The sequence below is a fragment of the Vulpes vulpes genome, chromosome 2, assembly GCF_048418805.1.
Source record: "Vulpes vulpes isolate BD-2025 chromosome 2, VulVul3, whole genome shotgun sequence".
In the NCBI taxonomy this organism is placed as follows: Eukaryota; Metazoa; Chordata; class Mammalia; order Carnivora; family Canidae; genus Vulpes; species Vulpes vulpes.
In genome coordinates, this window is record NC_132781.1 from 118,400,905 (window position 1) to 118,422,712 (window position 21,808).

Genomic DNA, 21,808 nt, shown 5'->3' on the forward strand with positions numbered 1-21,808 from the left:
CAGTGCCACATTTTACATCTTTTTATCTTGTGTACCCCTATCTACGACTTTTGTCCTCTGACCTATATACTGGCTTTATAGAGTCCACCACCTTTCCTGTATATTTATCTTCACTAATGGGTTTATACTTTCATGTGTCTTCTTGTTACTAATTAGTGCCCTCTTTTCAGCTTCAAGAAGTCCCTTTAACGTTTCTCCTAAGTGCAGTTTGGTGGTGATGACGTCCACTAGCCTTTGCTTATAGGAAACGCTCTATCTGTCCTTCCACTTAGAATTATCACTTTCCCAGTAACTTTTCCTGGTTGGATTTTTTTTCTTCCTCCTTATAAATCAGTGAAGAACTGTTGTATCTCTTTTCACTTAAGTCAGCAACTTTTTGTTTTTCTCCTTGAAAAACATTAAGTGTATTTCTAGTATTTTGCTGAAAGTGTGTTGCCCATTTCAAGCTCTTCGTTGTAAACTGGCTTTTGTATGAATGTACAATGACAGCAAAGTTAATATTCCAAACTGAGAATGAAGTTGAAAATTTAACAAAACATATAATGGGTGCTAATCGTTTGATGTAACTGATCTGTTCTTGTGCAGTGCATTGAATCTTTCAATTACAACAAATTGATCGTAATTGTTTATTTAACTATCATTCCCCAATATTGTTCATATTTAAAGAGATTTGAAGACACAAAGTATTTGCTTTCTTTTAGAAGAAAATCATTGAGTCATTTCTAATAGCTAGTGACTTTTTAAAAAAGATTTACTTATTTATTTGAGAGAGAGAGAGAGTATGAGCACGAGCCAGGCAAGGGGCAGAGGGAGAGGGAGAGAGAATCCCAAGCAGACTCCCTGCTGAGTGTGGTACCCAACCCAGGGTACGATCCCATGACCCTTGAGATCATGACCTGAGCTGAAATCAAGAGTTGGATGCTAAACTAACTGAGCCACCAAGTGCCCCTAGCTAATGACTATATTTGTGGAAAATATATGATCACCCAGGAAAATACCAAATACTTGTAAGGTAGCCAGCCTTTGGGACCGCAGTATTGAGAAGGAGCTCTAGAAGAGGGTGGAGGGGCAGACAAAACCTTCCTAAGTGTGATTGTGTGCTTTTTATAGATTGCCTAGGACATTAATGAAACAAAGAAGCATGTGTTGAACACATAATATAAAGCAGGAATGCACTAGGACTTGGAGAAATAAAGATATCAAACATTTTCTGTCCCCTAATCACTAAGAGGGAGACAAGTTGGTAAGTCTTACGGTAGATAAACAGTAACAACCCTAATTTGGACCACTGCAAAATCCAAAGTGAAATAAAACAAATTCGGCTTTTTTTCATTCAAAACAAATGTTACAAGCAAAAAATTTCTTTTTTTTTAGCAAAAAAATTCTAAATTTAGCTTCTACATTTAAAATAGGAAAAAGATTAAAGCAGTGATTTTAATTTATGGGAAAGTTAAAGTTGCTCCTATTGCTACCATCACATTAACATAACCTCGCACACCTTGCCGGCTGCAGAAGGCTGCAGAAGCTCACACCATGAGAGACCTTTATGTGTCTCTGAGCTCAGGTTAGATTTCAGAATCCTTGTATTCTATTTCAAGCTGTGTCCCCACATGGGTTCCACGGAGGGAGCATCTCACGCTGGGCTGGGGGTGGGGGCGGGGATGGGAAGGGTACAGGTTCTTCAAAACTGGCCATTCTTCTGGTTCAACACTCGTAAAGCAATCAATATGATTGATCATATCAGCAAGAGAAAAAACAAGAACCATATGATCCTCTCAATAGATGCAAAGAAAGCATTTGACAAAATACAGCATCCATTCCTGATTAAAACTCTTGAAAGTATAAGGATAGAGGGAACATTTCTCAGCATCTTAAAAGCCATCTACAAAAAGCCCACAGCAAATATCTTTCTCAATGGGGAAACACTGGGACCCTTTCCCCTAAGATCAGGAACAAGACAGGGATGTCCACTCTCACCACTGCTATTCAGCATAGTACTAGAAGTCCTCGCCTCAGCAATCAGGCAACAAAAAGAAATAAAAGGCATTCAAATTGGCAAAGAAGAAGTCAAACTCTCCCTCTTCACAGATGACATGATACTCTACATAGAAAACCCAAAAGACTCCACCCCAAGACTGCTAGAACTCTCATACAGCAATTTGGCAGTGTGGCAGGATACAAAATCAATGCCCAGAAATCAGTGGCATTTGTATGCACTAACAGTGAGACTGAAGAAAGTGAAATTAAGGAGTCAATCCCATTTACAACCCAAAAGTATAAGATACCTAGGAATAAACCTAATCAAAGAGATAAAGGATTGTACCCTAAAGACCACAGAACACTTCTGAAAGACATTGAGGAAGACACAAAGAGATGGAAAAATATTCCATGCTCATGGATTGGAAGAATTAATATTGTGAAAATGTTAGTGCTACCCAGGGCAATTTACACATTTAATGCAATCCCTATCAAAATACCATGGACCTTCTTCAGAGAGTTGGAACAAATCATCTTAAGATTTGTGTGGAATCAGAAAAGACCCCGAATAGCCAGGGGAATATTAAAAAAAGAAAACCATAACTGGGGGCATCACAATGCCAGATTTCAGGTTGTACTACAAAGCTGTGGTCATCAAGACAGTGTGGTACTGGCACAAAAACAGACACGTAGATCAATGGAACAGAATAGAGAATCCAGAAGTGGACCCTGAACTTTATGGTCAACTAATATCGACAAAACAGGAAAGACTATCCACTGGAAAAAAGACAGTCTCTTCAATAAATGGTGCTGGGAAAATTGGACATCCACGTGCAGAAGAATGAAACTAGACCACTGTCTTGCACCAGACACAAAGATAAACTCAAAATGGATGAAAGATCTAAATGTTAGACAAGATTCCTTCAAAATCCTAGAGGACAACACAGGCAACACCCTTCTTGAACTTGGCCACAGCACCTTCTTGCAAGATACATCCATGAAGGCAAGAGAAACAAAAGTAAAAATGAATTATTGGGACTTCATCAAGAGAAAAAGCTTCTGCACAGCAAAAGAAACAGTCAACAAAACTACAAGACAACCTACAGAATGGGAGAAGATATTTGCAAATGACATATCAGTTAAAGGACTAGTATCCAAGATCTATAAAGAAATTATAAACTCAACAGCAAAAAACAATCCAATCATGAAATGGGCAGAAGATGTGAACAGAAATCTCACAGAGGAAGACATAGACATGGCCAACAAGCCCATGAGAAAATGCTCCGCATCACTGGCCATCAGGGAGATACAAATCAAAACCACGATGAGATCCCACCTCACACCAGTGAGAATGGGAACAATTAACAAGGCAGGAAACGGGGATCCCTGGGTGGCGCAGCGGTTTGGCGCCTGCCTTTGGCCCAGGGCGCGATCCTGGAGACCCGGGATCGAATCCCACATCAGGCTCCCGGTGCATGGAGCCTGCTTCTCCCTCTGCCTGTGTCTCTGCCTCTCTCTCTCTCTCTCTGTGACTATCATAAATAAATAAAAATTAAAAAAAAAAAAATTAAAAAAAAAAAAAACAAGGCAGGAAACTACAAATGCTGGAGAGGATGTGGAGAAAGGGGAACCCTCGTGCACTGTTGGTGGGAATGTGACCTTGTGCAGCCACTCTGGAAAACTGTGTGGAGGTTCCTCAAAGAGTTAAAAATAGATCTGCCCTACGACCCAGCAATTGCACTGCTGGGGATTAACCCCAAAGATACAGATGCAGTGAAACGCTGGGATACCTGCACCCCAATGTTTCTAGCAGCAATGTCCACAATAGCCAAACTGTGGAAGGAGCCTCGGTGTCCATCGAAAGATGAATGGATAAAGAAGATGTCTATGTATACAATGGAATTCCTCAGCCATTTGAAACGACAAATACCCACCATTTGCTTCGACGTGGATGGAACTGGAGAGTATTATGCTGAGTAAAATAAGTCAATCGGAGAAGGACAAACATTATATGATCTCATTCATTTGGGGAATATAAAAAATAGTGAAAGGGAATAAAGGGAAAGGAGAGAAAATGGGCGAAAATATCAGTGAGGGTGACAAAACATGAGAGACACCTAACTCTGGAAAACGAACAAGGGGTGGTGGAAAGGGAGGTGGGCGGGGGGTTGGGGTGACTGGGTGACGGGCACTGAGGGGGGCACTTGGCAGAATGAGCACTGGGTGTTATGCTCTATGTTGGCAAATTGAACTCCAATTAAAAAAAAAAAAAAGCTGGCCATTCTTCCTGATGTGGTTTTTAAAATCCTGTTACCGATCCTGCCTTGTGTTCCTTTTTTCCCCAGAGTTCAGAAGTTTAGTTCAGAATACTTACCACCATCTTTAACTCTCAGCATTCTTCTCCAAAAATCCTAAGTCCCCGAGGCTAGGAAGATTTGATGCTGAGGACTCAGGACTTGGAGAGGGAGGGGGACCAGGCTCCACTGTGTGTCCCCAGGACCCTTTGCATTCATTACAGTCACTTGAGCCAGGACCCCACTAACAGGTGAATCAGCAGTAATGCGCTCTTGCAATGATCCCTGCCCTACTTCACTCCCTTGAAATCTTCCCCTGGAACTTCTGTGATGATAAGTTTTCTGTGGCTTTGCTGTAGCTACTTTACATACCGAGAGTATTTGTATCAGAACCTTATTCCAGCATTGAGGCTTCTCAGATTTTATGAATCCGAGTTGCCGGCTCTTATTTTTCTTCTTGCTTCCAGAGACTGAGGAGAACTTGAAGGCTTACAATGAACTAGTTCTCTCTATATATATAATTTCATGTGTATGTTGATATGTAACTGGAAATGCATGTGTCCACTTACTTGTGTCTTTGTCGTTTCTGTTGATAGGCAAACTGTGGACAAGAAGTATGAAGGTTGCTTACAACATTCTGCATAAATTAGGTACAAAGCAAGAGCCTATGGTACGACCTGGAGACCGGGTAAGTCTCTTGACATTACTACACCCGCAAATGCTTTGTCCTGCACGACACAGACACCTGCAGTCGGACATTCCGAGTTCAGTGTCTCCTACCGCGAACACACTAACTCAGGCTTTATTACATTAGCTGTGAGTCGGGATGCATGACACAAGGTGTCATGAGCCTTCACAACTCCATGAGCTACGCTGTAGCACTTCTCACATTAAGAGCAAAAACCATAAAACTCTTAGAATAAACCTGGGGGGAAGATTCATAACAGAATTTGGCAGTGATTTCTTAGATGACACCAAAACACAGGCCACGAAAATAAAAACATGAATCGGATTTCATAACAGTAGCTTGAGGGTGCCACAGGACGCTATCGAGGGTGAAAGGCAGCATAGAGGATGGGAGAAAATGTGTTTACAGAGCCTGTATCTGGTACGAGATTAGTCTCCAGAATATTAAAAAAAAAAAAACACCTACAAGTCAGCAACAACCAAAAAAAATAAAAAATGGGCAGAGAACTTGAATAGACATTTCTCCAGGGAAGTTCGGCAGATGGCCAGTAAGACCTGAAAAGATGCCTCGGGACAGGTACCTTTCAACCACACTGAGATACCACACGGGTTAGGCTGGCGAGGATGGAGAAATGGGAACTTCATGCTGCCGGCAGCAACTGACCCTGGTGCAGCCACTGAGGCAAACAGGACGGTGGTGCTTGCCCCAGCAGTCACCACGGAATTACCTCCTGACCCGGCAATCTACACGTCTGGTTCTCAGGGCAGCATCATTCACAGAATCAGAAAGGGGTGTAACCCCAGCGTCCGTGCACAGATGAGCGGGTGAGCAACGCGGTGGCGGTGTACGCATCGGATGGTCCTGCAGTCTTAGAGAGGAAATAGGTTCTGGCGCCACTAACCATGGAGGGGCTCGAGGGTTTTATGCTACGTGAGGTGAAGCGGCCACCAGGGAGGAATATACGAGGTTCGGGGAGAGGAGGGGCAGAGGGGAGGGGACGATGGGGGACCCAGGCTTCAGCTGAGGAACGCAATACCCTGGGGCTGGTTCTGGAAGGCGAGGCTGCTCAGCGGGGCGGATGTCCTTGGTGCCGCCAAGCTGTTGAGACGGTCAGCTTTGTGTTTACTACAATAGAAAGTCCATTGTAGAGTGACCTCTCCCTTCGCTCTGATTTGGGGACAGTCTTGAGTGGCATTGTTAAACGTCCTGGTGCAGTGTGGCCTCCAGAGCTGCTAAGTTCTCCTACAGTAACGACGGCAAAGTGAAGCACCTCTGTTCAGCTCAGATGTTAGTAGGAATTGTGATAGAAATAAACTATGTAGGGAGGTTTTTCAGCAAAGGCTGACTTGAATTGTGTGAAGGGAACTACTTCCTAAGTTATCCTAAACATCATTCATGTGGTTTTGTACCTGGCGCGTGCACGTAGGTACTTTTACTAACTAAATATACATAATGATAGTGGTCAGTTGATCATAACCTTCTATTGCAATAAACAGAATTTTTTACCCTCTCAAAATGACTTTTGAATAAAAGAATTTTCCCCAGGATGATGAGCGTTCAGTCTTTGACATAAACCTTTATAGACATTTTTCATGTGGGTGACCTTATTAACATAGTTTGGGCTTTTAAGAAGGCATTTATGTGCCTACACTGAATGGGGTTTGAGATGTGTAGCGGGAGCTTCAGAAGGTACAGAGGTGCGCGATGTGGAGCCTGCCTTCTAGGAGCTGGCGGTACTAAAACGTGCACACATTATTGATAATTAGCTTTTGTATAAATTGGAACATGATGAAGGTCTCAGAAGTGGTGAGAGCCTGAGATGCACTGTCGGGGGGTGGGGCGGACAGAGCTTCCTCATTTGGGAGGAGCACGTGCGCCCCGAGGAGGCCCTCGTGAGCTATGGGCCAGCGGCCGACCGGTGTGAGAAGGAGCCAGGGCACGCAGAGAAGGGGGGATCGCTTTAAGGAGCGCGACCCTCATGGACGCTGGGGTGGCCTCCGCCTCCTGCCAGGTGGGTGCCTCCACGCCCTGGTGGGGGAGGGTTAGGTCCAGACCCATGTCAGAAATACGCGAAGAATTATGTGGAGGGGAGCTGTGTTGTGCACGGCTCGGGAATCACCGCGGAGGCACCAGTAAGACAGACGTGTGACTGGTTCTGACGTGGAAGGAAGATGTCATGAGAAGAGTGAGCCAAGCACAGACTTCCCTTCCTGAAGCTGCAAAACAATAGCAAACACTTTGTTCTTTTTTTTTTTTTTTTTTTTTAAACACTTTGTTCTTATTCTGAGTCTTCAGGTGTTTGACCCTTTCTGTCGACCACTTTGATGATGTCAGGAACAGAATCATGCACGATTTTATATTCAGCTCTTACTGCCTTCACATTGGCACATGCAATCCCGTCCTATTGCCACAGCCCTGCGGGGCGTCCCTAACGCGGCGTCACTAGCGGGGCCGCGCGGACAGAGCGGGGCAGTTCTGGATCTCAGGTCCAGGTGAGCCTCCACCAGCTGCGCTGGGCCGGCAGCCAGCCCCGGGCTCGGAGGCAGACGGGCTGGTCCGCGGCGTCCCCACCGTGCTGTCGGGTGTCGGACCTGGAACAGATGCTGGGGGAAGCCAACAAGTCCGTACTGACCTGTTCCCACAGGAACAGGGGCAGCCCTCTGCTCCGGGTGGAAGTTCGGCGTCTTCCGTGATTTGACTGCAGTTTGGATGACTCCCTCTCACGTGTGGGTGCTTCAGGGAAGGAGGTCTGGGCAGCGGCTCGCTGCGAGCCTCCAAGTACTTACCTGATGGCAGCTTTGCCAGATCCAGGTCTACACACGCGCTGTGGATGCGGCTGCCGTCGACGCAGCACACCTCGGGCTATTCTAAACCTCAGGTGGTTCTTTACAATAACTGCTGTGGTTCATACGCACAGACGTACACGTAAATCCTCGGCTCCTCCAGAGGATCCTGCTCATGGCTGCCTGGCCTCTGGCTGGAACAGAATAAGGATTAGCACAACCGCACGTACTCCTCAGGCTCTCTCAAGCACGGTCCTTCAGAATGGCCTTTCCTGGCCTGAGGGGTGACTGATCTATCACTCGTTGACTTCAGTCAACCGCAGGAATGCCATTTAGAAAGGAAACCTTCATTTAATCCCAAACTTAGTTTCCACCCGCTGTCCAACGAGGCCAAGTTTAAGATGCGGCACGTCCTGTCCTCAAGTGCCATCTGAATCCATTCGTGCCCATTTGCTTATTGAAATAGGGAGATAGAGTCCTACTCACTGTCCATGGCAAAACTAATAACATCTAGTAGGACGGTATTCGAGAAAAAACTGGTGAAGTTCCTGAGTGAGGTAACGCAGAAGTGACCTGTGCACATTAAGTCACGGGAGCCGCGAGCTCCTGAGCACACGGCGACCTCGTCCAGGGCCGCGGGGAGGGAGCGCGCAGACACCGGACGGCTGCGCGTTGCCCGAGGCCAGAACGTGAGGCGGCTCCCCCAGGGGCCACAATAGGACCAGCGAGTTGGGGCCGCGTCGGTGAGCTGGCCCGCAACCCCAGGGAGCCCCACTTGAGCCACACTGGGTGACCTGCTTGTAGGCAGTAGGCGCCCACATACAGGGAAGTTCTGACAAATTTGCATAACACGTTAAATGTGGCAATAAAAATAATTCAAAAAAAAGTACAAAGTTATGAAGCCTTTGCATAACTGGGAGTTAATGCTGTCAGGTGTGTTTAAATTCATCCTGGTTTTAGGGCGCGTGTGGAAACAGGTGAGTAGGCAAGGGGCAGGAGAGCTCGACACGGGCACAGTTCACACCATCCTCTGGAAGACTCGTTCATCACGAAAATGCCCTCAGGGCTGTCAGGAGACATCCTAAAAGTCATGTGATCTGTGGGACCCTAGATTGACCCAGCTTTTATAGCCCGTGCTTACTGGGTGCTTCGTCCCCGAGGCCCCTGGGAGGCTCTGGGCGGAGGGGGAGCAGGTGTCCCTGACGTCCTCCGAGGGGCCGCGGGTGTCGCCGTGCGCCAGGCTCGCCCGGCCCTCCCTGCCCCCTGAGATGCCCTTGCCCACAACACTGGGACGCGGGGAGGCAAATGAAGCCCAGGGGCAGGGAGTCCCCTGGGGTCAGGCGATGTCAGGCTGGGGGCCGCATGGACACACGAGGAGGCGCCCGCGGAGCACGTGCACACAGCCGTGGCTCACGGGTGCGTGAAGGTGCACGACAGGACGTGCGCCGACCGCCTGGGTGGCTGTGTCCTGGGCAGGGTCTCGGGGGACCGGCCGCGACGTGGCTGGCTTCAAACGTCAAAGGGAAGTACGTGAAATTGGCTAAAATACATCTGCCCCAAATGAGCCTGCGGCGCGCCTGCTGTGCAGGCTCTGCCCTCGCTGCCCTCCCTGGGAACGGCCGGCCGCTCGGGTTGCACCCCCTCGGTCCTGGGGCTGACCCCTGTGTGTGCCCGCAGGTGGCGCTGGTGTTCCCCAACAACGACCCCGCAGCCTCCATGGTGGCGTTCTACGGCTGCCTGCTGGCCGAGGTGGTCCCCGTGCCCATCGAAGTGCCGCTCACGAGAAAGGTAAGGAGGGATGCAGCCCTCAGGTCGGGTGCTCGGGCTCGGGAAGCCTCGGCGGCTGCGTGTGACCCAACAGGCTCGGGGTGTTGTGGGTTCTGGGGCTCTGTTGGAGTCAGCCGGACGGGCAGGGGCACGGTTGCTGAGGGCCCGGCGGTTACTCAGGTGCAGGCTCTGTGCCCTGGTACCACGCCAACGGCCGTGCCAGGCGGTGGCGCAGGAAGGTGCCGACCTCACACCCCCCCCCCCGCCCCGTGGTCACCCCACGCCGAGCGCTACTCCGGAAGGATTCCCTCCCAGGAAAGGCCTGAGAACTGGCTGAGCAGCTCCCTCGTGTAAGGGGAGGGGGCAGGAGAGGCAGAGGTGCCCGCTGGCCCAACGGCCCACACGTGGCAGGGATCTCAGAGATTCGGAGCATTCTCCCGGGGTGAGGGGTCCACGCCCAAAGTCAGGCATTCCAGCTTGGAGCCTGCATCCGACTGTGAGCCCCCAAAACATGGGGCTTGTACCCAGTATGCCCACGGAGCTCATACTCACTCGCCCCAGGGCCCTGTGCAGCAGGAACGGCTCGAAAGGGGATTACGCTGTGTGTGAAGAACCCCTTTGCTAATCTTAGAGCATCTCCCAGGGCCAGGGGCCTGTGGGGACTGTGGGGACAGAGGCACTGACAAGCGCCGCTTTTGTGCTTTGCTTCTACTTTGCCACTGCTGCTCTGCTGAAGCCACGGACTGTGCCCCAGCCCCTGTGCACTCCCACTGCGGCGCTGGAGCCAGTGGGCACGCCACAGCCCCACTCTCCTGCCACCTTGCTAAAGCCGGCAGGTGCCCACAGACCGCACAGGGAACACCCATGCATGCCTGGCTCTGGTAGCCAGGGGGCTTGCATACCTGGGCCCCACAGGACCCTACCACTTGGAGAGAGTTCTTGACAGATGACCATGCAGGGCACGCACAGGCAGCACACAAAACATGCCCAGTGTGTCTGTGATGAAAGCCTATTCACTTGTCCTGGGGCTGCAGCCTGAGGCACAGGCTTTGGGTTTCCCACACATTTGGAGATGACGAGGTACTCTCAGGGAACACAGATGAGGGCCAACTTTGCCCTCTCCCTTGATCTTGGTACAGCTCACTGGCACCTCCCAGAAGGGACTTACACACTCATCTGGAGCCCTGATGTTTGTAACTCTAGCCCAGGAGACACCTCCAGACGTCCTGGTGTGGAGGCCAACAGGGTTTATGATTGTGGTCCCGCTGGACTGTATATATCTGCATACATTGAAAGCTGCCAGAGAGCCTGGCTCCAGTCAGACTGAAACTTGGTGCTTGGTGGGATTCCTCCCTTTGGAACACAGAGGCATCTTGGCACACCCTCAACAATGGGAATGTGTCTGGAATAAATCTGGCTGCTTAGACAATCAGAGAAGTTCAAGAGACAAGCAAGGGCAGGGCTGCATGAGAAGGGTCATCACCTACACAGACCACTCCTTGTAGCCTGGGAGAGGTGGCTGCTCCACTTAATACAGAGAATCAGGGCAGCCCAGGTGGCTCAGCGGTTTAGCTCTGCCTTCAGCCTAGGGCGTGATCCTGCGAACCCAGGATCGAGTCCCACGTTGGGCTCCCTGCATGGAGCCTGCTTCTCCCTCTGCCTGTGTCTCTGCCTCTCTCTGTTTCTCTCTCTCTCTCATGAATAAATACAATCTTAAAAAAAAAATACAGAGAGTCCAACAAAACGAAGAAACAAAGGAATCTGTTCAAGAATAAAGAACAAGATGAAACCTTAGTGAAATGGAAATAAATAATTTACCTGATAAGTAATTTAAAGTAAGGGTCACAGAGACACTCACTGAACTGCAGAGAAGAATGGATAAACACAGAACTTCAACATGGAGATAGAAAACAGAAGGGAATGCCAAACAGAAGTCCCAGAGCTTTAGGAATATTACAACTGAACTGAAGGATGCCCTGGGAAGTTCCCACTGGATGAAGCAGAAGAAAGTGTCAACAATCAAGAAGACCGCACAGTAGACCTCACACAGAGCAGCAAAAGGAAACAAAGACAATTTAAGTTTTAATCTGTCAGACATCAGGTGGAACAGCGTCCACATTAGGAAGTCTCAGAAGGAGAGGAAAGAAAGGGGCAGAAAGTGTAAGCGAAGAAATAATAGTAGAAACATTATTTTTCAGCAGACACCTTGCAGGCCAGGAGGGAGCCACAGGGTATATTCCATATGCTGAAAAGAGTGTAGAGTATCCACCAAGGATACTCTGGCCAGCAGGGCTGTCATTCAGAATTCAGGAGCGTTAGTTTTCCAGACAAGCACAACCTGATGGAGTTCATCACCACTAAACAGGTCGTTCGAGAAATGTTAAGGAACTTCTGTAAACTGAAAAGACAGGGCATTGATTTGTAACAAAATAAATGCGAGTATAAACCTCACTGGTGAAGGTCGATGTAAAGTAAAGGTAATGGATTAATTACTTATAGAACTGGAATAAAAAGACAAAAACAGTAAAAATCATGAAAACTACAGTACTTAGGGGATACACAAAGTAAAACGATGTAATATGAAAATATTAAGTATGGGAGGGCAGGTAAAAACTCAGAATATGTTTAAACTTAAGTTGCTATCGGGATCCCTGGGTGGCGCAGAGGTTTGGCGCCTGCCTTTGGCCCAGGGCGCGATCCTGGAGACCCGGGATCGAGTCCCACATCAGGCTTCCGGTGCATGGAGCCTGCTTCTCCCTCTGCCTGTGTCTCTGCCTCTCTCTCTCTCTCTTTCTGTGTGACTATCATAAATAAAATAAAAATTAAAAAAAATTAAAAAAAAATAAATAAATAAACTTAAGTTGCTATCAAATTAAAGTAGGCTGAGTATCTATATCTATATATGTATATATATATATATATACACACATAACACACACATGTACATGTATTAAATGTACATGTGCGTGTGTCTACAGGCTGTTGTTCTGTGTGAGCCTTATGGTGACCAAAAAGCAAACACCTCTGGTAGAGACAAAAATGAAAGGGAAAGGAATCTAAGTGTAACACTAAAGAAAGCCATTAATCACAAAGGAAAAAAGGAAGGAAAGAAGAGAAAGGCCCTACTAAAAAAAAGCAGAAAACAATAAACAAAACAGCAATAGGTATCTACTTATCAATAATTGCTTCAAATGTAGAATGACTAAATTCTCTAATCAAAAGACATAGAGTGAGTCAATGGGAAAAAAGCAAGAGCAATCTGTGCTGCCTATGAGAGTCTTCAGATGTAAAGACACACAGACGCTGAAAGCGAAGGGAGGCAGAAAGGTATTCCTGGACGTGGAGATGAAAGAGTAGCTGTAGTTACATCAGACAAGGTGCACAAAGACTATTAATGGGAGACAGAGGGGGATTACATAACGATAACGGGATCAGTCCACGGAGAAGACATGACATTTGTAAACATTTACGTACCCAGCACAGGAGCACCTGCACATATACACAAATAGTAGTAGATCTAAGGGGAGAAATGCCATATGGCAGGAGTAGGGGTCCTACACCAATGGTTAATTTATGTGGAACGCTCCATCCATAAGCAACAGATGCACATTCTTTTCAAGGGCATTTGGAATGTTCTCCAGGATAGACCCCATGTTAGGCCACAAAGCAAGTCCCAGTAAATTTAAGAAGAGTGAAATGACATCAAGCATCTTTTCTGTCTCACAGTGGTATGAAACTAGAAGTCACTTACATGAAGAAAACTAGAAATATGTGGAGATTAAGCAACATACTACTGAGCAACCCAGTGGATCCACAAGGAAATCAAAGGAAAAGTGAGAAAAACAGCTCGAGACTAATTTAAACAAAAATAGAACATACAAAATCTATAAATTCAGCAGCAGTGGTTCTAATTGTGAGCCTCAAGGAACTAGAAAAAGAGCAAATGAAGCCCAGAGTTAGTAGAATAAAGGAACAATGATCATTGTGGGAATACCATAGAGAATATAGGGGGAAAAATCAGTAATACCAAGAAGCTGGTTCTTTCAAAAGATAAGAAAGAGTAGTGGGACTTTTAGCTAGACTCGGCAAGAGAACAAGAACAGGACTCAGATATCAGAAATGAAACAGTTACAGCCACAGAAAGACAAAGAGTTATAGGAGACTACTAAGAACTATATGCCAACTACTTGGATCCCTTGAATTAGATAAATTCCTATATACATGCACTCTTCCAATGCTGAATGATGAAGAAGTAGACTATCTGAATAATACTTACTACCGGTCACTAGTAAGGAGATTGATTAAAAACCTCCAGCAAACAGAAGTCTAGACCAGATGTCTTCACTGGTGAATTTCACCAAACATTCAAAAAGATGTAATATCCATCCTTCTCAAACCCTTCCAAAATATTGAGAGGAAGGGAAGCTTCCAAACTCCTGTTACGAGGCAGCATTACTGTGATACCAATAGCAGACAAGGATGCCATAAGAAAATAAAATTACAGGCCAATATCCATGATGAACTTAGATGCAGAAATCCTCAACAAAATGCTAGCAAATGGAATTCAATAATACATTAAAAGGACCATATTCCATTATTTAGTGGGATTTATTTCAGGGATGCACGGGTAGGCCAATGTTCATGAATCAGTTAATGTGATACACTACATTAACAACATGAAGGATAATCATATGCTCATGGATGCAGAAAAAACATTCACAACATTCAAATGTTATTTTTTAAGTTTTTATTTAAATTCCAGCTAGTTAACATGCAGAGTTATATTACTTTCAGGTGTACAGTATAGTGATTTAACAATTCCATACGACGTCAGTACTTACAAAGCAAGTACACTCCTTAATCCCCATCACCTAACTCCTCCTACCCCCAACCCCCTCCCCTCTGATAACCATCAGTTCTCTATAGTGAAGAGGCCATTTCTTGGTTCACCTTTTTCTTTTCCTTCTTTGCTCATTTGTTTTGTTTCTTAAATTCTATGTATGATTGAAATTGCATGGTATTTGTCTTTCTCTGACTTATTACACTTAGCATCATACTCTCTAGCTCCATTCATGTCATTGCAAATGGCAAGACTTCATTCTTTTTGATGACTGAGCAACATCCCAGTGGGTGTGTGTGTGTGAGAGAGAGACACACACACACACACCACATCTTCTTTATCCATTTATCAGTCAATGGGCATTTGGGCTGTTTCCATAAGTTGGCTTTTGTGGATAATGCATGTATACCTTTGAATTAGTATTTCTGTATCTTTGAGGGGTAGATATTTAATAGTACAGTCGCTGGGTCATAGGTAGCTCTATTTTAATTTGTTGAGGACCCTCCACACTGTTCTCCAGAGTGGCTGCACCAGCGTGTGTTCCCACCAGCAGCGTAAGAGGGCTTCCCTTTCTCCACATCCTCCCAACACCTATTGTTTCCTGTGTTGTTGATGTTAGCCATTCTGACAGGTGTGAGGTGATAGCTCATTGTGGTTTTGATCTGCGTTTCCCTGATGATGAGTGATGCGGAGCATCTTTTCATGTATCATTGACCATCTGTATGTCCTCTTTGGAGAAATGTCTATTTGTCAGCATTCATTGTTGATAAAAAAAAAAAAAAACTCGGCAAAGTGAGCATAGAGGGAATATACTTCAAATTAATAAAGGCCATGCATGACAAGCCCACAGTTAACTTTTTACTCACTTGTGAAAGGCTGGAAATTTTTCTTCTTGCCAATTCTACTCACCATAGTATTGGAAGTCTTAGCCAGAGCTGCTAGGCAAGAAAAAGATGTAAAAGGCATCCAGATCATTAAGGAAGAGGTAAAACTATCTCTGTTTGAGGAGATGACATGATTTTATAGACAGTTCCACAAAAAAAAATATTCAAATTATTCAGTGAATTGAGTAAAGTTGCAGGGCAGTAAATCAACACGTAAAAATTGGTTACATGTCTAAACATTAACAGTGAACTATCAGAGAAATTAAGAAAACAATTCCATCAATAGTTATATCAAAAAATAAAATACTTAGGGATAAATTTAACCAAAGAGATGAAAGACCTCTGAAAATCATAAGACGTTGATGAAAAAAAATTGAGGAAGACACAAATAAATGGAAGTATTTTCCATGCTTATGGATTAGGAGAAATAATATTGTTAAAATGTCCATATTACCCAAAATATCTTACAGATTCAGTGCAGGCCCTATTAAAATTCCAGTGGCACCATTCACAGAAGTAGAACAAACATTCCAAAAACTTGTAGGGAACCATGGAAAACTCCAAATAGCCAAAGCAACCTAGAGTAAGAAGAGCAAAGTTGGGGACACTGTCTCTGAGTTCAAGCGACATTACAAAGCTATAGCAATTAACACAGTATGTTATTATCCAGAAACAGACACATAGGTCAGTGGAATATAATAGCCCAGAGATAAACCCACACGTATGTCACCAATTAATTTAGGATCATAAAGTTAAAAGATTCACGAATACATAATGGGGAAAGGACAGTCTCTAATAAATGATGTTAGGGAAACTGGATAGCCACATGCAAAAGAATTAAACTATCTTAGATCCCTATCTTACCCAGTACAGAAAATTTCACTCAAAATGGATTAAAGACTTGAAGACCTGAAGCCATAAACTCGTGGAAGAAAACATAGGCAGTGAGCTCCTTAACATCAGTCTTGGTGATGATTTTTTGGATTGGACACCAAAGGCAAAGGTAACAGAAGCAAAACAAAACAAATGAGACGTTAAACTCAAAAGCTTCACAGCAAAGGAAACCAGCACAATGAAAAGGCAAATTCCATTCCTACTGACTGGGAGAAGATGCTTGCAAATTGTGTCTCTGGTAAGGGATACTATCTGAAATACGTGTAGAATTCATACCACTCAATAGCAAAAGACACATCCAATTAAAAAGAGGGAGAGGGGATCCCTGGGTGGCGCAGCGGTTTAATGCCTGCCTTTGGCCCAGGGCGCGATCCTGGAGACCCGGGATCGAGTCCCACGTCGGGCTCCCGTGCATGGAGCCTGCTTCTCCCTCTGCCTATGTCTCTGCCTCTCTCTCTCTCTCTCTGTGACTATCATAAATAAATAAAAATTTAAAAAAAAAGAGGGAGAATGCCTGAATAGACATTTTTCCAAGGGAGATAGGTGGCCAATAGACACAAAGATGTTCAACATCACTAATCATCATGGAAATGTAAATTAAAACCACAATGAGATATCACTTCATACCTTTTAAAATGGCTAATATCAAAAAGACAAATGGCAAGTATTTAGCAAGGATGTAGAGAAAAGGGAACCCTTGTGCACTGTTCATGGGAATGTAGACTGGTGCAGCCCCTGTGGAAACCAGATGAAGGTTCCTCAAAAAATTAAAAATAGAACTACCTTACAATCCAGCAGTTACACTAGGTATTTTTCTAAACAAAAACACTAATTCAAAAAGATACATACACCCTTATGTTCACCGCAGCATTATTTACAATAGTCAAGATATGGGAACTACCTAAGTGTCCACCAATGGATGAATGGAAAAAGAAGAGGTGCTATATACATGCGATGTAATATTACTTGGACATAAAAAAGAATGAAGTCTTGCCATTTGCAATGACATGGAGAGACCTTGAAGTGCTAAGTGAAAGAAGTCAGAGAAAGACAAACACCATATGATTGCTCTTAAATATGGGCTCCAAACAGACACAACTCATAGATAGGACAGATTTGGTGGTTGCCAGTGGTTGTGGGGTAGGTGAAATGGCTGGAGGGGGTGGACAGCTACCCCCTCCAGCTACAAATAAATAAGTCATGGGGACGTAGTGTACGTAGTGATAGTGCGCTGCACATTCGAAAGTTGCCAAGAGAGTAAATCTTTAAAGTTCTTTTCTTTTGTAGTGATTTTGCAGTGTATACAGATACTGAATCATTGTTTTACCTCTGCAATTAATAGAATATTGTATGTCAATTATACCTTAATTAAAAAAAAAAACAGGGATCCCTGGGTGGCGCAGCGGTTTAGCGCCTGCCTTTGGCCCAGGGCGCGATCCTGGAGACCCAGGATCGAATCCCACGTCGGGCTCCCGGTGCATGGAGCCTGCTTCTCCCTCTGCCTATGTCTCTGCCTCTCTCTCTCTCTCCCTCTCTCTCTCTGTGACTATCATAAATAAATAAAAATTAAAAAAAAAAAAAAAAAAAAAAACATTGAGCTTGGTAATGTGTCAGTAACTAAGTCTTAGAATATCTCATTCCTCACTGTCTTTACACTAGAAATCTGAATAAATGATACGTATTTTTTTATTTTGGGGGGTGTTGGTTGTGGCTTATGTTTCTGTGTTTGGACATGATGGAGTCCCTTGTTCACCTACGATTTACTAGATGTGCATCTACATCTTGCCGTTGTAGTGTGGTCAAGTATAAGAAACTTAAGTTGTACATATCCCCCATATCAGTGTAAGTTTTTCCATCCACGTGAATGACGTTCCATAGGAAAGTAGACCCGAGACATCCAGGAAGAGACAAGGGGAGGAGACTCTACTAGGGCTGACATTGATGGTCCCTGAGGACCCACGGTCTGATGTCCACAAGGGACGGTCCCCTCAGTCACTGTTACATTCTGCATGATGCCCTTGGACTCTGCACTGGGTTGATCTCGCCGTCATTCAGCACATTGTCCTGCACAAACTGTGGGATGACGCTCCTAGCTCCAACATGTCGTGGTTTACATGTGCCCCAGGCTCAGAGTTTCTGGAGAATTTTCCAGATGTCCTGTGGCTACTCTGATACTAAATGGGGTTATTCACCTTCCGGCGCCTTAGGGATGCCTCAGGGCCCCTTGACGGCACATGTGTACATTTCAAACTCTGCTCCTTAGAATGAAAAGAGAGAATGTGAAGTCCCCTTAGAAAATGAAGAGGATGGTTGCTGGTTTGGTTTCCTGGTTACAAATCCTGGGAGTTGCCTCCTTGACCTCTTGGGCAGACATCAGTGTCCAGCAGGGCAGCTCAGCTGGTGGCCACTGACCTCAGAGCTGCCTTCAGTGGCCTGATTCTTCACGTGTTGGCTGCCAGCACTCGAGGTGTGCAGTAGATACCCCACAAAGGTGCTTCCTCCAATCCCGAGTCCTGCGATCTTCACGACTAAGAAGCGTGGAGGAGCTTGGGGATTGAATGGAGAGCCACGCTGTTTTAGGTGATTCTTTGTTGCTGTGGTCGATTCTACTACACTTCACCTGAAAACCTTCTCGGGGACCTACGATGCTCCTCTTCCCTTGATGTTAAGTTCAGTGGGTTGAAGCCCTTTGGAAATGCAAAGGGCTGGTTACCTTGAGTCAGGGCTCAAGGCCCTCTGAGATCTGTAGTCAGTAGCATCAAAAGGATAACCTGGAAAGGCCAGAGCCTGGTGTCTCCAGAGCAGGGCTGGTTGGCACTTGAAACCACTTGAGCCAGGAGGCACGTACCTCTGCCCTTGTGTCACCTGACACCATAGGCACATCCTTTCAAACACCACTGATGCAAACATGCAAAAAACCCAGTTTGGCCGTCACTTAACACTTCTAAATGCTTTGAAATAATGAGGTTAAGTATCCTTTGGACGTTTGACATACATGTAAGCTGTTCATTTTAATTGTAGTGGACACCTTTAGAATCGTGTGAATGTGACTTCAGTAATAACGGATGGGAGGAGAGGTGTGTTGTCATTGCCTCTGCTGTCCACTGGTCCCTGACAGCCCCCTTTGCCGAGGAGAACCTCTAGCGGCCACCCTGGTGGTTCAGTGAGGTCAGTGCAGGTGCGTGCAGGGAAGTGGACTCTCACCTGTGCCTTATTGGCCCTGCCGGCACTTGGCTGAGGCAGCTAGGCTGTGGCCTTCCAGGTGGTGTGCTCATGGCTCCCCAGCCCACGCAGGCCCTCAGATTATCAGCCTGTACCACCTGAAGACCGTTTTCTTATGAAAACAGAATGGAGAGATGACTTTGTCTTAAGCCAGAAGCTGAGCGTCCGTCCTCAGGCTCATGACTCTAGAACATGACTTTTGTGTCTGGAAAACTCCTTTTTTATTTTTATTTTAAGATTTAATTTATTCATAGACACAGAGAGAGAGAGGCAGAGACACAGGCAGAGGGAGAAGCAGGCTTCATGAAGGGAGCCCGACGTGGGACTCGATCCCGTGTCCCCAGGATCACACCCCAGGCTGCAGGCGGCGCCAAACTGCTGCGCCACCGGGGCTGCCCTGGAAGACTTATTTTTAAACAGTAGAATCCACTGGCTCTGTGCTGTTCAGAATGGGGCAAGATGTGCCCGTAGGTGCCGGTGAGGGAGGCCGTGAGCGTCTCCTCTGCCTCCTGCTTCTGTGCGCACTGGATGTGCCACAGAGGCCCTGATGAGAGCCGGTCCTCCAAATCCTGTCATGTAATGAACTGAACAGTTGAGTATTGTGCATTTACTTATTCTCCGTCCTAGTTCTTGGGGTGGGAGGAGAAGGCTGTCTTTCCAGGAGGGGTTTATAGCAGGGGGACTAGAGCTCCTGGATGGTTTGGCCAGGGGTGTGGAGCAGCCAGAGGGGGCACCCGGGGCCCTGCCAGGCGGAGCCCTGTGGGGTCACAGAGTGGGGTGCCTGTGGCTGTCTCTCGGCTGAGGCGGCCGAGCTTGGGGTAAGGCCAGTTGTCACCAGGGCAGACCTGTGAGCAGGCTCAGCCAGCGTCTCCCGAGTCCGGACAGGCTCTGCCGTGAGCTCGGGTCTGACGTTACGGGTCGGGGTGGGCGCCTGCTCAGGACCGCGGGACCAGGGACAGAACGGCCGCTCAGCCCCAGGTATCCGCGGAGCAGAGCGTCCAAAGCCTGTGCCTGAGGCACCTCCGGAGAGCCGGGAAACTGCCCAGTCTGTGAAGAATGGAACTGGATGAACACCAGCTGGTAGTTGTTGGGCCACAACCCAAAGTGAGTTCACAAGAGGGGCTTTCTGTGAGCTGTCCTCACGTTGGCGTGTGACTGATGCCTCCTGACCCGCACGCTGGGACGGAGCAGACCCCGGTGGGGGGACGCGCCACGCTGGCCCGTCAGATGCTCCAGGGCTCACGGAGGGACTCTTACCCGGTGACATAATTTGGCACCTCTGTGTTGCAGGAGGGGGTTGGAGGTGATGGGCCGAAGTCAGGTGTCATCTGGCTTTTCTTAAGTCAGAAACAGGGATTTGCAAGCTCTTGTGACCAGGGAGGTGGTCGCCGTCCTGAGGGCCCAGCCCTTCGGAGGAAGGACCCTCAACCAGGGAGGGGTCTGCGGGCCAGGGGCTCGACCCGGGAGCCGCGTCAGCGCCGGTTTACAGGCCCTATTCGCGGTCCTGGGACGTCGGCCCCTTGGGGGCAGCTTCTTGCAGAGGATGCACCGAGGCTCCCGGAGAGCCCGGCCTGGGGCAGCCGCGGGGGGAGCGCGTCCACGCAGGGCCCCGGCTCCGGCGCGGGAAGGGGAAGCGCGGGCAGCCCCGCCGCTTCGTCGGTGCCCTGCGGTGGGGGCTGTCCCCGGGCGCACCCCGACGCAGGAGGGGCTGGAATGGGCGTCCGGCGCACCCACAGCGCGCGTGCTCGGAGCCCGGGGAGGGGTGTCCCGGCGCCCTCTCCTCCACGGGGATCACGCCGTCGGGTCCCAGGCGCGGCGCTGCCTCCCGCGCCGCACATGGGGAGGCCGAGGCCCAGCCGCCTCGCTGGCCCTGCAAGGTGCCCGCGGCAGGTGCACCGGGTGCGCCCGTCCGTGCCCTACGTGGCTGGCCCCCCGCCAGGTTCTGTCCGTCCCGGCTCTCAGCCGCGCCTCCCTGCCGCCTCCCCAGGACGCGGGAAGCCAGCAGATCGGGTTCTTGCTCGGCAGCTGTGGAGTCACCGTGGCCTTGACGAGCGACGCTTGCCACAAAGGGCTGCCGAAAAGCCCGACTGGGGAGATCCCGCAGTTCAAAGGTAGGCGCCCGGCTCGGCTGTCGGGCTCCCGGCCCCGCCCCCGGCCCCGCCCCCGCCCCGCCTTACACCGGTGGGCGTGCCTGGGCCTGTCGGACGCCCCGCCCCAGCCCCGCCCCAGGCCCGGCCTCCACCTGTCCTTACGCCGGTGGGCGTGCCTGGGCCTGTCGAAGGTCCCGCCCCAGCCCCGCCCCAGGCCCGGCCTCCGCCCCGCCTTACACCGGTGGGCGTGCCTGGGCCTGTCGGAGGTCCCGCCCCGCCCCTTGGCCGGGCCTCCGCCCCCCTTGCACGCGGTGGGCGCCACCTGCCCTCAGGGTCGCGCCCCCCTGAGCCGCCCCGTCCTTCACCTTC

At 48.0% G+C, this 21,808-nt stretch overlaps 1 protein-coding gene across 2 annotated transcripts in view; it reads left to right on the forward strand.

Moving 5' to 3' along the window:
• The window catches only part of DIP2C (disco interacting protein 2 homolog C), a 252,180-nt gene that overhangs the window by 147,993 nt on the left and 82,379 nt on the right, over positions 1-21,808 (forward strand). For both annotated transcript variants that reach the window (XM_072749676.1, XM_072749677.1), the window contains 3 exons: positions 4,868-4,959; positions 9,420-9,530; positions 21,337-21,460. In XM_072749676.1, the coding sequence (XP_072605777.1) occupies positions 4,868-4,959; positions 9,420-9,530; positions 21,337-21,460 (327 nt within the window). The remainder of the gene's footprint in view (positions 1-4,867; positions 4,960-9,419; positions 9,531-21,336; positions 21,461-21,808) is intronic.